Source organism: Pelophylax lessonae, assembly GCF_965119305.1.
Source record: "Pelophylax lessonae genome assembly, chromosome: 6".
Taxonomy (NCBI): Eukaryota; Metazoa; Chordata; class Amphibia; order Anura; family Ranidae; genus Pelophylax; species Pelophylax lessonae.
Genome location: NC_138773.1, coordinates 34,260,435 through 34,276,853, shown reverse-complemented (window position 1 = coordinate 34,276,853; position 16,419 = coordinate 34,260,435). Strand labels below are relative to the sequence as shown.

Sequence of the window (16,419 nt, the reverse complement as noted above, 5' to 3'; positions counted from 1 at the left end):
CTCCATGAGAGGATTCTCATTGGGCAGTGGAGGAAATCCAATCAGAGACACATTCAGGCCTGTATCTACCCCAGAAGGCAGATTCTGCCTCAGAGAATTCTGGGAGTGGGTATAAGTCTGAGGGGAAAGCATGACGCAGAGTCCCAGGAGGTAGGTCACGGCTGTCTTCCCCTCCTGTCAGAAGGATCGGGTGTCTCGGGTGGCTGCCTGAGAATCCGGAAAAGAGAGCTGAGCTGCAGAGAGGACCAGCGGAGGAAGAGGGGTTCAGTTCCAGGCAAGCATTCCAAGTTTGTGAGTACTGTGAATTGCCTCTGAGGGTCTGCCAAGTGTAGAGGGGACCACTCCGGTAAAGGTCGCAGAGATCCTGGAGCCTGCATGCAGGGCAGCCATCAGGGGGGGACAGCCCATACACATGTAAGGGGCCCAGGCGTTCCGAGGGGCCCGGCCGCCCAGGCCCCAACCAAGGAGACCAAGTAGTTGCAGCTGCAGTAACTAGCAATTGCTAAAGCATAGCACCTGCATAGTAGGGATGTCTCTTTGCTGGATTGCATTGTCTCTTTGCTGAAAATATGAGGCTGTCTCTTTGCTGGATTGGGATATCTCTTTGCTGAATATATGAAGCAGTCTCTTTACTTGATTGGGATGTCTCTTTGCTGAATATATGGGGATGTCTCTTTGATGGATTGGATTCATTTTCATTTATTAAGTTGTAAGAGAGTTAAAATAGAAGTAGGTGCACTGAAGGACTCGGTGGGATGGCCAGTGGGCGGATTCGGTGGGACGGCCAGAGGGCGGGCCCTGCGGAATGTTGGTGGTCAGGCCCGGTGGGGCCCAGGCCTTAAGCTGTGTAAGGGGCCCCAAAATTTCTGATGGCTACCCTGCCTGCATGTGTCAGGGGGGTGCCTAGTGAGAGGACCCTGGAAGTGTAGAAGGGGCGCCAGCGGTTGGGCCCTGAGGAGTCAAGAGTGCAGTGTTAGGAGTTGCAGCAGTACAAGCGGCGGAAAGCACGTGTGAAAGGGCCCTTAAGATTACCTAATCGCATGCAAGGAAAAAAAATAGAATTTTTGCATTCACATGACTGGATGATGAAAGTCAGCAGAGTTTCCTTACAGTACTCCGCTCTCAGAGAAAATTCCTTTCAGGGTGCAGGTTCCCGACCAGTCTGTTTGCCTTTAGTAAATTAACCCTATAAAGAGAGAAACCTAATAAGAGACTTCTCTAGATCGCTGCTCTTACAGCCAATTCTTCCACATTTGTGTTCCATACAGCCCCCAAGATTCATTATACAGAACATATACTGTACAGTACAATGCAAAGGGATGAACTGCATTAGAAGAGGTAACAGTGTAAAGGAAATAAGGGGGCTCTGAGGAGCGCACGAAAAGTGTCCTCACTTCTCTGCCCCCTGTTCCTGCACACTGCTCCCTGCAATGCTTATTAAGCCTCCTATGTGTGAACCACGGTCATTGTGTCTTGTAGCGAAGAAGGCTTCCAGCCGCAGTACAACGCCCTGGACGGCCATGTGGAGAGGACAAGCTTTGAGGGGGAGTACCTGATAAAGGACGGGAAGCCCAGGTAAGTGCACACAACAGGTCTTGCTGTTTAAGTTGTGGTTGTGATTCACCTCTGACGTCTGTCACAATGTGTTATTGTCAGGAACCCCAGTGGAAGGACGGGGGTGACAGGAAGAGGGTTGCTAGGAAGGTGGGGACCCAACCATGCAGCCGACCCCATCATAACAAGGTAAGGATTTCCTCCCTACGTTTATGTTGCATACAGATTAAAGCTGAACTCCCAACAAATACTAAAAACCACCATGAATGTATTTATTAGAGCGGATGCAAAACCTTACCTATACCCAGTGAAGTGACTGGCCTCCTGTGATACACAAATCCTCCTACATAAGTTGTACCTGTTTATCTGCAGTGTTCTCTACATCAGAATTTATAAAGCTTGTTTGAGCTGTCAGAAAAAAGGGGGCGGAGAGAGATGAAGTTATACTCTGCAGAGCTCAGTGCAGGGAGCTGAGAGCGCTGATTGGAGGGGAAGGGACACACCCCTCTTCATACAGCACAAAGGAACAGAGCTGGGGCTGTCAATCACAGGCTGTATGCTGGAGATCCCTGCCCCTGCCATCACATTTTTTTTTTTCACTTGGTGTCAGGAATCCAGACACATAGCAGACAGAAAAAAAACTTAGTGCTCTGGATTGAAACAAGTACACACTATACAACCACTTTAAATCATCATTAAAACCACTTGCCAATCAGCGATGTACCGGTACATCGCTGGACTTTGATTATACTGGGATGATGCCTGTCAAAGCAATCCATGTGGCTAATTAGCCGCTGGATTGCTTTTACAAGCTGCAGAAAACTGGGCTCAGAAAACTTGTTAGAGTCTGCAAAAGACTTGACTGGGGCGGAGGTTCACCTTCCAGCAGGACAACGACCCTAAAAATACAGCCAGAGCTACAATGGAACGGTTTACATCAAAGCATATTCATGTGTTAGAATGGCCCAGTCACAGTCCAGACCTAAATCCCATTGAGAATCTGTGGCAAGACTTGAAAATTGCTTTTCGCAGACGCTCTCCATCCAATCTGACAGAGCTTGAGCTATTTTGCAAAGAAGAATGGGCAAAAATGTTCCTCTCTAGATGTGCAAAGCTGGTAGAGCCATCCCCAAAAAGACTTGGAGTTGTAATTGTAGAGAAAGGCGGTTCTACAAAGTATTAACTCGGGGGAGGGGGGGGGGGGGGTGAATACAAATGCACACCACACCTTTCACATGTTTGTAAAAAATGTTGAAAACCATATATAATTTTCTTGCTACTTTGTCGGTCTATCACATAAAATCCCAATAAAATACATTTACGTTTTTGGTTGTAACATGACAAAATGTGGACAATTTCAAGGGGTATGAATACTTTATAAAGGCACTATAAATACAAATCATTTAGCTCTGCAAATTATTTTATATTTGTATTTTAGTCATTTGCCTGATCAACACTGAAGGTAGATTATTAATATTATTATTATTATTTTTCCCCGTTTGGTGCAAATATTAGTAATGAGTTGTCTCCCCCTACAGGTGGAAGAGGAACACTTCAGGAGAGAAAGTGACTAACCCAGAGACAGGGAAAGCCATCCTACAGTTTGTAGCCATACAGAGGAAGGACTGTGGCCAGTGGGCTATACCCGGAGTGAGTACACTGCTTACACTCCAACTCTCTCCTAATGTCACCTTACTGGGCTCAGCCACTCCGACTCTCACCTAATGTCACCTCACTGGGCTCAGCCACCCCGACTCTCACCTAATGTCACCTCACTGGGCTCAGCCACCCCGACTCTCACCTAATGTCACCTCACTGGGCTCAGCTACCCCGACTCTGACCTAATGTCACCTCACTGGGCTCAGCCACCCCGACTCTGACCTAATATCACCTCACTGGGCTCAACCACCCCGACTCTGACCTAATGTCACCTCACTGGGCTCAACCACTCCGACTCTTCTCTATTGTCACCTCACTGGGCTCAGCCACCCCGACTCTCCTCTAATGTCACCTCACTGGGCTCAGCCACTCCGACTCTCCTCTAATGTCACCTCACTGGGCTCAGCCACCCCGACTCTTCTCTAATGTCACCTCACTGGGCTCAGCCACCCCGACTCTCACCTAATGTCACCTCACTGGTCTCAGCCACTCCGACTCTCCTCTAATGTCACCTCACTGGGCTCAGCCACCCCGACTCTCCTCTAATGTCACCTCACTGGGCTCAGCCACTCCGACTCTCACCTAATGTCACCTCACTGGGCTCAGCCCCCCTGACTCTCACCTAGTGTCACCTCACTGGGCTCAGGCACCCCGACTCTCTCACCTAATGTCACCTCACTGGGCTCAGCCACCCCGACTCTCTCACCTAATGTCACCTCACTGGGCTCAGCCGCCCCGACTCTCTCACCTAATGTCACCTCACTGGGCTCAGCCACCCCAACTCTCTCACCTAGTGTCACCTCACTGGGCTCAGCCACCCCGACTCTCTCACCTAATGTCACCTCCCTGGGCTCAGCCACCCCGACATGTACAGGACTTTATACCCTGCAATCCTGTACATGTTTCATGTTTTTTTATTACTTAATTGGATGATACAACAGGAAATAATTTCTGTATTTATAAACCTGTGATAACCCCATGGTGAGTCACCACACACAACTGAACTGCAGGCAATGTATTGTCTAATGAGGGACTGCAGAGAGGCTCCATGCTTCACCAAGAGTCCAACTTCCTGAGGGTGGGGGCCGACACCCCAGGGGTCAGCTGTGCCCACCAATAAAATTTTAAAGCCAAACTCCACTCAGAACTAGTAATTCAAATTTGTTCAGTGTGTTCTCTTACCCTGAATCAAGTAGTGTTCCGTTGACCAGGGCAAAGTCAGAAGACCAATAGCTGCCATTCTTTCTCCCGAAATGCAGCTGCCAGTCGTGTAACTGCCCTCCATGCTTTGTAATGACATCACTACTCTCAGAAATTGGGGGACCTTGGCTGCTGAGACTCCTGTTCTGTCCTCCCCACCCCCTGAATGATTTTATTACCATTGCTGGAAATGCCCTTCTGAGCTCAGCAGGGCGACTATGTGACCAGAAACCGAGGAGTAAGAAAAGCTTACTGTCCCCTCCTACAATCCCGCCCACCACCATTGCTAATATCGTAGTGCATCATGGGACATATAATTCACTGGGATGGGCGGTCTTCTAGCCAAAGGATATGAGTCGTCAGGTGCCTCATTGATCCTAACCCCCCTCCCCAGCAGCCAGATGTTCTTAAATTTTCTCCTACCTACCACAGCTATAAAAATTTGCATTTTTTTCCCCCTGTAACTGACTTGGTTTCACTGAAACGCTGTGATGTCACCCTCTTTACTCTCACTTTGGAAGTATTTTGTATTCTGGAGTTCAGCTTTAACAACTTGATTACCAGGCCATTTTTCAGTTTTAAGTGCTGTGATAGTTTGGCCGACAGTTACTTTAACCATGCAATACTGTATCTAAATAAATTTTGTTTGTTTGTTTTTTTTGGGGGTTTTTTTTTTTTTTTTGCTTTTGTGTAATTTTATTTATTTATTTTATTTGCAATCACTTTTGTTTTTTTTTTTTTTTAACCAAGCTTTCTTTAGGTGGCATTTATCCATTTGCTTATCCGTCCTATAGCAGTTTTACTGCTCTGCTACAGGGAGGCAGCTCTGCGCAGGATCACGTGTATACAGTATATACGTGATCCTGCACTTCTGCCTGCAGGGGGCGTGGACCGCTTCTGTTGTGATTATTCACAGCCAACCTGTGGGTGCAAGGCACTGTGTTCACTGGTACCCATCGAATGTCAGTAAAACATACAGAACGGGTATCTGCCTATATAAACCAGGCAGTTCTCCGTTCTGTCAGTAGAGAAGGCATGGATCTTGTGTTCCTGCAAAGCAGAGACTAGAATCCATCTCTTCCCCTAGTAAAAGCACCTCCCCCGCAGTACACAAAACGCGTTACGCACACAGTTAACCCTTTTGATTACCCAGATGTTAACCCCTTCCCAGCCAGTGTCATTAGTACAGTGACAGTGCATATTTTTAGCACTGATCACTGTATTGGTGTCACTGGTTCCCGCAAAGTGTCCATGTCAGATTGTCCGCTGCAATATCGCAGTCCCACTATAAGTTGCTGATCGCTGCCATCACTAGTATGGAAAAACAAAAATGCATATATGCCATAGTTTTGTAGAGGCTATACCAATCGCGTAAACCAAAAATATGTAGCGGAATACTTATTGGCCTAAATTTTATAAAGAAAAAAAAAATGTTATTAGCTATGCTTTATAGCAGAAAGCAAAAAATCGCTTTTTTTTTTTTTGTAGCACAAAAAAAAAAAAAACCACAGTGGTGATCAAATACCACCAAAAGAAAGCTCTATTTGGGGGGAGGGACATTACATAAATATATTTGTGTACGGCGTTGCATGACCGTGCAATTGTCAGTTAAAGTAAAGCAGTGCCGTATCACTAAAAATGGCCTGGTCATGAAGGGGGGTAAATCTTCCAGAGGTCAAGTGGTTAACCACTTTACCACTAGAGCATTTTGCTGTCTTACGTCTGGGCCACTTTTTGCGATTCGGCGCTGTGCGAATTTAACTGACAATTGCGCGGTCGTGCGACGCCGTACCCAAACGAAATTGACGTCCTTTTTTCCCCACAAACAGAGCTTTCTTTTGGTGGTATTTGATCACCTATGCGATTTTCACTTTTTGCGCTATAAACAAAAAAAGAGCGTTTATTTTGAGAAAATAACAATATTTTTAACATTTTTTTTTATATGAAATTCCCCCCAAAAAAGATGTAAAAATCTAATTTTTTTTAAAATTTTTGGCCAATTTGTTTTCTGCTACCCATGTTTGGTAAAAAAAATCGCAATAAGCGTATTTTGATTGGTTTGCACAAAAGTTATTGCGTTTACTAACAAAGGGAAATATTTTTGTCATTTTTGGTGTTTTTTTTTTTAACGCGCAATGGCGGCGATCTGCGATTTTTTTTTTTTTTTTTTTTTTTTTTTTTTTTTTTTTTTTTTTTTGCGGGACTGCGACATTGCGGCGGACAGATCGGACCCTTGACTGACATTTTTGACACTTTTGGGGGGACCAGTGACATTACTGCAGTAATCAGTGCTATAAATATGCACTGTTACTGTAATAATGACACTGGCAGGGAAGGGGTTAACTTTATTGGAGAGGGAGGGGTTAATGTATGCCTGGTGCTTACTGACGTGTGGGGGGGAGGTGACTTTGTGAGACAGGGACAGATCGGATGTCCAGCTAAGCTGAACACTCCGATCTGTCACTCCCTGTCACTGAGGAGATCCACCCGCTTGTGTTTACACAGGCGGGCGGATCTCCACACTAGATCCCCGACGATCGGGGCAGAGCAGCGGCAATCGCCGCTGCTCCTCCCCTGGCCCGACTCCCGCTGTGAATGAAAACAGCGGGAGCGCGCCTCCGGCGGCGCGCGAGCGCCGCCTACAGGGGAGGAGTCTGACGACGTAGGTCTACGTCGTCAGACGGGAACGAGCCACTTTGCCGCAGTAGTATTACAGTACTTAGCGGTAAAGTGGTTAATAAGCACTGAGTTTTTTGGGGGTTTTTTTGTATAATATTAAGGAAACTTTTTTTTTTTTTTCTAATTAATCTATTTTTACTTTATATTCAAAAAAGAAGAAAACCTAAAAAATACATCACACAAACCTCCACCCAAAATGCAGATTTTAACCTGTACTGCAAGTAACTACTGTACTATACAATAATAATAAAGTACACCCAAAAACAAAACAAAGGTGGAGTGATCCCTACCAATGCAATGGAGTTATTGTTTACAAACAAAATAAACATCGTTCTAAAAATCAATAGAAAAAAAGGAAAAGAAAATAAAAAATTGTTCCAACAAAAATTCCAGGAAAGTACAAAAAAAACTCCCAAATTACTTCTTTTTAGAAAGTAAATGATCTCCTTTTTCCCACAATTATTTGGAAATAAGGAAGCATGCTGGTATTGAGGGGGTTAGAAAAATAGTGAGTGATAATCTAAATTGGCCCTACTATGCATGTATGAATGTGAGTTAGGGACCTTGGATTGTAAGCTCCTTGAGGGCAGGGACTGATGTGAATGTACAATGTATATGTAAAGCGCTGCGTAAATTGACAGCGCTATACAAGTACCTGAAATAAATAAATTGTTCATTAGATACATTACATATGCAGAGGAAGCAGAAGGTGAGGGGTTAATGTACAGGTCACATACAGGAAGGGGGGAGGATGGAGAAGAAGGGGTTAATTTGCAGGATACGGCCCTGTGCATGCTGGGAATTTTGCCCAGGTGCATTCGTTCCAGGAGGAACAGTTGTGGGGTTCAGCCCCGCTGCCTGCAACCTGTCAGCCTGGCTGTGATGGACTGAAATAATGTGCCGCGTGGTATTCCCATTTAGGTCTGCATGCCAGGAATGCAGAGTTATAGAAAGGAATGGGGGGGGGGGGGGTGAAAATGATCTCTCATTCTTTGATTACCTTGAATATCTGCTGTTGCCTGAGGTCTGAAACTAAAGAATGAACGATTCATTTATTAATTCCATCTTTCTCCCTTTTCTCCTATGTAGTAGAAAGGGGGTGAGCTTTCAGGTGTAAACACTACACTGTTTGCATCTGTGATCACTTGGTAGAGAGCCACTCCGATCAGCTCTGTACACTGTTTTTAATGTGAGACATCACTATTTAAAGCGGGGTTCCACTCATTTTTGTGTTTTATTAAAAGTCAGCAGCTACAAAAAGTGTAGCTGCTGACTTTTAATAAACACACTCACCTGTCCCACGATTCAGAGATGCGGCCGCCCGAAGCCTCAATCCTCTCCCTGTCCTCTTGGCGGCGCCGGCATCTCTAGTGTGAAGCTGCCACAGCCGGGTGCGCACTCCGCATGCACCAGTCGCATGGCCGGGCAATCTTCTGGAACCTGTGACGTGTCCCAAAAGATTGCAGGATGGGAGGGGGAGAGGAGAACCTCTGCTCAAGCCTCCTAGGCGGCCCGTGTAGAAGTGGGAGCTGGTACTTGTCAAATCTAGGTACCCGCTCCCCCACCAAAAAAATGACATGCCAAATGTGGCATGTCAGGGGGTCAGCAGTATTTAAAGCGGCAGTTCCACTTTTGGGTGGAACTCCGCTTTAAAGACGTACGGTGATACTAAAGAGGAGGAGAGAAAAGCTTTGCTGCTTCTTTGAATGACTGACTGAGCAGGTCTGTAGGACTTCTTCTATAGGATTAGAATCTTAAAACAATGAGCCACCTCCCCCAACCCCTGATATATAAAGTAATGCCCCGTACACATGTACCGATCGGCCGTCTTTTTGTCCCCGGGCTGTCGTGTCCGCTGAAAAGTGCAAAAGACTGCACACGAATTTTGTCCGCCGACTGCAGAAGTGATGTCATGTAATGGTTAACTTTCCCTGTGTTTTTTCTTTTCTGAGCATGCCCAGTCTTGCAAATCTGCTGTCTGTCGGCCGAATTCTGTACTGACTGGCGAACAATCGGCCGTTCTGGTGTCGGCATACAAAAATTTTAATGCTTGCACGACAGATTCTGTTCGGCCGAAAGTGCGCTGTCGGAAGCATCATACTAACAAGCCGAAAATCGGCCGATCGTTCGGCGGCCGAACATTTTCGGCCGACAATCGGTACGTGTGTACGGGCCTTAAGAGCTCAATTCTGCTGCTACCCACATCACTTGGCACACTAGTATACGAGTGGTGCAAGCAGTGGTTTCCATAGACAACTGTAATTGTTTATGGTCACGCTGCAGTGCTAAATTTCACCAGCAGGTGGCATGTGATATCTGTAATAGCAGCAAACTTAGGAAGTTGGGGATCACGGTTCCCTTTTTTTTTTTTTTGGGGGGGGGAAATATGCTGATGCCATTAAAGACTGGTGTTTCAGGTGTCGAGGGCCGTGGGTGGAATCAATTATGGTGAGATTGCTTGCAGTAGCTTGTATCTCAGATTAGTAGCCGCAGCAAGTCACGAAGAACCCGCTTCATTGGTCATCTAGCACTTTCCTCCCCAATTTGACTGTCCCTGGCCCGCCCCCTTTTATAAATTCGATTTCGGTTCTGTCAATAGTAGAGGCTCCGCATCACATGTGGGCGTTACCATACAAATGCAGCCTACCTAGAAACACCCACTCCTCCAGGCGCAAGACATTTTGATATTTGCATAACCAGCCCACTGCTTGTATCAGGGCTGAGGGCACCTAAGGAGTACTGAGGCATGGTGCCCTGTTTTCAGGAAGCTACGTATAGCACCCTGCTGGCCCCTCCCACTAGCCATGATCTGCTCACATTGCATAGGGAATCACAGAGAGTAAGATAATGTATGTAATGAAATTTTATTAGTATGTGGATAAGGGGGGAGGAAAAACACATAAGCAGCAGCAAGAAACTGATTTCTGTGGGCGGCAGTCATGTTTCTTTTCCCCATTCTTCACTATGAGGACGTCATTCATTGATGGGTGTTGTTTTCCTCCCTTGCAGGGGATGGTGGATCCTGGAGAGGTGATCACGGCGACACTGCGCAGGGAGTTCTGCGAGGAGGCTGTGAACTCTCTGGAGAAGACGGGAGAAGAGGGCGACACACAGGAGAGGATTCAGAGCATATTCTCACAGGAGCATTTACCGGTACGTCACACCCTTACATCAAACAAGGAGAGGGACGTGTCGTTCCAACACTGGGTCAGGTCATATCTGCCTCACCTAAAGTGAACCTGCCGCCAAGTTTCAGTTTTCTACTTGATGCAACTTATACAAACATTTTAAATGTTTATTATTTCTAATCAATACTAGACAGTGATATTTGCCCTCCCCAACTCACTTCTGTGAACTACAAGGGGAGCAACAGGTCCTAAGGCCACAATGGGGGGGGGGCTGTACTGGGAGGTTGGATTGGGAAGGGTTTGGGCTGCACTGGGTGGTGGATTGTACTGGGTTGGAGGCTTATGAGTGGGATCTGTATAGTGGGGAATTTAAGCTTGGGAAACTTGTACTGGAAGGAGGGGTCATTGTACTCTGTACATTGGCCTGTGTGTTATATATACTGTATGTGACTTCTGCACTCCCTGTGCACTTTGCATTTCATATTCCTGACCAGAGCTTTTTTTCAGCAGGAACGCGGGGGAATCCTCCAGCACTGAATGTATGTAATGGCAAGGGGGGTGGTGGGGCATGCTGGAGGGTCTATTGATGGCTGCTGGGGGACGTATTGTTTCTTGAAGGTCTTATGCTGCTGCAGGGTCATTTGTTGCTTGGAGGGATCTACTGTTGAGGGAGAGGTCTATTGATGCTGGCTGCTGGGAGATTTGTTGCTGCTGGGGGGGGTCTAATGGTGCTGGGGTGGATATTTTGTTGCTGGTGGTATTTTGTTGTGGGGGTCCATTGTTCGTTGGGGGGACTATTATTAGCCGGGGGCTATTGTTTCTGGGAGATCTATTGCTGCTGGGTGGTGTCCATGGTTTCTGGGGTGGTTTGTTGCGTGTGAGATCTATTGTTGCTGGGGGGGGTCTATTGTTGCTGGCTGCAAGGGATCTATTTTACTGATTTTTTTTATTTTTTTTTGTTTTCATTAAATTCCATAAAAAAGGATTTGGCACCACAAAATACTTGGTGTCGTTTTGTGTATTCTTCAAACGGGGTGCTACTGGGAGGTAGGTAGGGGGTGGAACCAAGGGATGGTGCTCCGAGGTAGGTGGGTGGAGACCATGGGTGGCTCAGAAAGGGGGAGATCCTGTACCTATTCTGTGAGGGGAAAAAAGCCCTGTTCCTGACCCTTGTACTCTGTGCGCGAAGTACTTCGGACTCCTTCTGCGCACCTTTTCCTTCTACACCTCTGACCCCCATGCACTCTGTTCCTTCTACACCTCTGACCCCCCTGCACTCTGTTCCTTCTACACCTCTGACCCCCCTGCACTCTGTTCCTTCTGCACCTCTGACCCCCCTGCACTCTGTTCCTTCTGCACCTCTGACCCCCCTGCACTCTGTTCCTTCTGCACTTCCGACCCCCCTGCACTCTGTTCCTTCTGCACCTCTGACCCCCCCCCCCCCTGCACTCTGTTCCTTCTGCACCTCTGACCCCCCCCCCCTGCACTCTGTTCCTTCTGCACCTCTGACCCCCCCCCTGCACTCTGTTCCTTCTGCACCTCTGACCCCCCCTGCACTCTGTTCCTTCTGCACCTCTGACCCCCCCTGCACTCTGTTCCTTCTGCACCTCTGACCCCCCCCCCCTGCACTCTGTTCCTTCTGCACCTCTGACCCCCCCCCCCTGCACTCTGTTCCTTCTGCACCTCTGACCCCCCCCCCTGCACTCTGTTCCTTCTGCACCTCTGACCCCCCCCCCCCCCCTGCACTCTGTTCCTTCTGCACCTCTGACCCCCCCCCCCTGCACTCTGTTCCTTCTGCACCTCTGACCCCCCCCCCTGCACTCTGTTCCTTCTGCACCTCTGACCCCCCCCCCTGCACTCTGTTCCTTCTGCACCTCTGACCCCCATGCACTCTGTTCCTTCTACACCTCTGACCCCCCTGCACTCTGTTCCTTCTGCACCTCTGACCCCCCTGCACTCTGTTCCTTCTGCACCTCTGACCCCCCTGCACTCTGTTCCTTCTGCACTTCCGACCCCCCTGCACTCTGTTCCTTCTGCACCTCTGACCCCCCCCCCCCTGCACTCTGTTCCTTCTGCACCTCTGACCCCCCCCCCTGCACTCTGTTCCTTCTGCACCTCTGACCCCCCCCCCTGCACTCTGTTCCTTCTGCACCTCTGACCCCCCCCCTGCACTCTGTTCCTTCTGCACCTCTGACCCCCCCCTGCACTCTGTTCCTTCTGCACCTCTGACCCCCCCTGCACTCTGTTCCTTCTGCACCTCTGACCCCCCCCCTGCACTCTGTTCCTTCTGCACCTCTGACCCCCCCCCCCTGCACTCTGTTCCTTCTGCACCTCTGACCCCCCCCCCCTGCACTCTGTTCCTTCTGCACCTCTGACCCCCCCCCCTGCACTCTGTTCCTTCTGCACCTCTGACCCCCCCCCCCTGCACTCTGTTCCTTCTGCACCTCTGACCCCCCCCCCCTGCACTCTGTTCCTTCTGCACCTCTGACCCCCCCCCTGCACTCTGTTCCTTCTGCACCTCTGACCCCCCCCCCGCACTCTGTTCCTTCTGCACCTCTGACCCCCCCCCTGCACTCTGTTCCTTCTGCACCTCTGACCCCCCCCCCCTGCACTCTGTTCCTTCTGCACCTCTGACCCCCCCCCCCTGCACTCTGTTCCTTCTGCACCTCTGACCCCCCCCCCCTGCACTCTGTTCCTTCTGCACCTCTGACCCCCCCCCCCCTGCACTCTGTTCCTTCTGCACCTCTGACCCCCCCCCCCTGCACTCTGTTCCTTCTGCACCTCTGACCCCCCCTGCACTCTGTTCCTTCTGCACCTCTGACCCCCCCCCCCCCCGCACTCTGTTCCTTCTGCACCTCTGACCCCCCCCTGCACTCTGTTCCTTCTGCACCTCTGACCCCCCCCCCTGCACTCTGTTCCTTCTGCACCTCTGACCCCCCCCCCCCTGCACTCTGTTCCTTCTGCACCTCTGACCCCCCCCCCCCCTGCACTCTGTTCCTTCTGCACCTCTGACCCCCCCTGCACTCTGTTCCTTCTGCACCTCTGACCCCCCCTGCACTCTGTTCCTTCTGCACCTCTGACCCCCCCTGCACTCTGTTCCTTCTGCACCTCTGACCCCCCCTGCACTCTGTTCCTTCTGCACCTCTGACCCCCCCCCCCTGCACTCTGTTCCTTCTGCACCTCTGACCCCCCCCCCTGCACTCTGTTCCTTCTGCACCTCTGACCCCCCCCCCCCTGCACTCTGTTCCTTCTGCACCTCTGACCCCCCCCTGCACTCTGTTCCTTCTGCACCTCTGACCCCCCCCCTGCACTCTGTTCCTTCTGCACCTCTGACCCCCCCTCTGCACTCTGTTCCTTCTGCACCTCTGACCCCCCCCCTGCACTCTGTTCCTTCTGCACCTCTGACCCCCCCCTGCACTCTGTTCCTTCTGCACCTCTGACCCCCCCCCCGCACTCTGTTCCTTCTGCACCTCTGACCCCCCCCCCTGCACTCTGTTCCTTCTGCACCTCTGACCCCCCCCCCTGCACTCTGTTCCTTCTGCACCTCTGACCCCCCCCCTGCACTCTGTTCCTTCTGCACCTCTGACCCCCCCCCTGCACTCTGTTCCTTCTGCACCTCTGACCCCCCCCCCCCTGCACTCTGTTCCTTCTGCACCTCTGACCCCCCCCTGCACTCTGTTCCTTCTGCACCTCTGACCCCCCCCCCTGCACTCTGTTCCTTCTGCACCTCTGACCCCCCCTGCACTCTGTTCCTTCTGCACCTCTGACCCCCCTGCACTCTGTTCCTTCTGCACCTCTGACCCCCCTGCACTCTGTTCCTTCTGCACCTCTGACCCCCCTGCACTCTGTTCCTTCTGCACCTCTGACCCCCCTGCACTCTGTTCCTTCTGCACCTCTGACCCCCCTGCACTCTGTTCCTTCTGCACCTCTGACCCCCCTGCACTCTGTTCCTTCTGCACCTCTGACCCCCCTGCACTCTGTTCCTTCTGCACCTCTGACCCCCCTGCACTCTGTTCCTTCTGCACTTCTCACTCCCTGCACTCTGTTCCTTCTGCACTCCTGCCCCCTGCACTCTTGACACAGAGGGGTTGATTTACTAAAACTGGAGAATGCAAAATCTGATACTGTTGTGCATGGTAGCCAATCATCTTCTAACTTCAACTTGTTCAAATAAGCTTTGGCAATAAAACCTGGAAGCTGATTGGTTTCTATGCAGAACTGCACCAGATTGTGCATTCTCCAGTTTTAGTAAATCAGTCCCTAGGTTGTATATTTCACAGTCCTGAATACTTGTATACTGGTCTTTATATGACACATTCTTGACTGCTGCCCCCTAAGTCCATTATATTCTCCTGAAGTCCTTCAGGAATGCAGAAAAATGTATGTAATGGAAGACTTTTTTGTATATTTAAAAATTAGTGTCCCCACGCTCCAGACAATTAGGGTACATGTACACGTGTATATATGTGTGTGTGTGTGTGTGTATATATATGTGTGTATATATATATATAATTATTATTATTATACAGGATTTATATAGCGCCAACAGTTTGCGCAGCGCTTAACAAAATGAGGGCAGACATTACAGTTACATTACAATTTGGAACAAAAGGAATCAGAGGGCCCTGCTCGTTAGAGCTTACAATCTAAAAGGGAGGGTATATATATATATATATATATATATATATATATATATATATATATATATATATATACATATATATATATATATATATACATATATATATATATATATATATATATATTACTTTTTTTTTTTTTTAATTGGACTTGACTTTATGCGATAATTTATGCAAATTATTCACCTGACCGCGTTATAGCATGCGATAAACCTTAATGAATGTGTCATGTAATATGGAGCACAGCTTCCTAAAGTTGGCTCTTTTTAAAATTGTGTTCTTGTCCTACCCTCATGTGTCCTCTTCCTACAATTTATGGCAAATGTAATTACTCTGTGATCAGTTACCTAAATTATCCCAATCAGCTCTTTTTTTGTAATTAGTAGGTTGAGCAGAACATTATCTCTGGTTGGGGCATTCACAGTTTGACTCAAGAAATTTTTTTGTATTACTGTACATTCAAGAAATGATGACCTTTTGTTGAGTGTGAGTTCCATCTGCCCAGTCAATATGAAGATAGTTGAAGTCCCCCATAGTTATAACATTGCCTCCCGGCTATCTCTTACTGAGAAAGTAGGAGTCTCTTCCTCCACCTTGATAGGAGGAGGCCTATAGCATAGTTCCTACATTTTATTAACTAGACTTCTAGCATTTGTGTACATACCTTTTTGAATCTTGTATATCTGTTTGTTAGACTCTAGCTTGCGGCACAAAATGTAAAGCATATTTTGTGGGTATAAGGACTATGACACGTGTAGTGTGTATACAGTTAGTAGGCACACCCACCATCCTTCTCTGGGTTCCCAGAGGTGATCCAGATCTTTCACAATCCTAGCAACGCCCCTGTGAACAATTATGATTGCATTGTACTCTGTCGGGACGTTGCAAGGAAAATACACGGTTTGTTAGTATGTTGGGTCAGTTAATGCAGTGTTTGACATTGTGATTAGCAGCTACCTACAATCTTTTAAAGAGGTTGTAAACTCGCATTTTTTTTTTCACCTTCAAGAGAAAGACATAATGAGCTAGTAGGCATCGCATACTAGCTCATTATGCAATACTTACCTTAGCCCCCGCCGTGCCGCTCACTCACCTCTATGACGGGCGACATGTCCAGTCGCCCGTCTTCCGGGATCGCGGTGACGTCACTCCCGCGCGAGAGCCGACAGGAACGGCACGGGACTCTGAAGGAACGGCACGGGACTCTGAAGGAACGGCACGGGACTCTGAAGGAACGGCACGGGACTCTGAAGGAACGGCACGGGACTCTGAAGGAACGGCACGGGACTCTGAAGGAACGGCACGGGACTCTGAAGGAACGGCACGGGACTCTGAAGGAACGGCACGGGACTCTGAAGGAACGGCACGGGACTCTGAAGGAACGGCACGGGACTCTGAAGGAACGGCACGGGACTCTGAAGGAACGGCACGGGACTCTGAAGGAACGGCACGGGACTCTGAAGGAACGGCACGGGACTCTGAAGGAACGGCACGGGACTCTGAAGGAACGGCACGGGACTCTGAAAGAAACGGCACGAGCGGCCGTTCCTTCAGAGCGC

General features: G+C 48.8%; 1 protein-coding gene across 3 annotated transcripts in view; it reads left to right on the top strand.

Moving 5' to 3' along the window:
• The window catches only part of NUDT9 (nudix hydrolase 9), a 38,735-nt gene that overhangs the window by 14,589 nt on the left and 7,727 nt on the right, over positions 1–16,419 (top strand). For all 3 annotated transcript variants that reach the window (XM_082260965.1, XM_082260966.1, XM_082260967.1), the window contains 4 exons: positions 1,480–1,575; positions 1,657–1,743; positions 3,093–3,204; positions 10,102–10,245. In XM_082260965.1, coding sequence (XP_082117091.1) covers positions 1,480–1,575; positions 1,657–1,743; positions 3,093–3,204; positions 10,102–10,245 — 439 coding nt within the window. The remainder of the gene's footprint in view (positions 1–1,479; positions 1,576–1,656; positions 1,744–3,092; positions 3,205–10,101; positions 10,246–16,419) is intronic.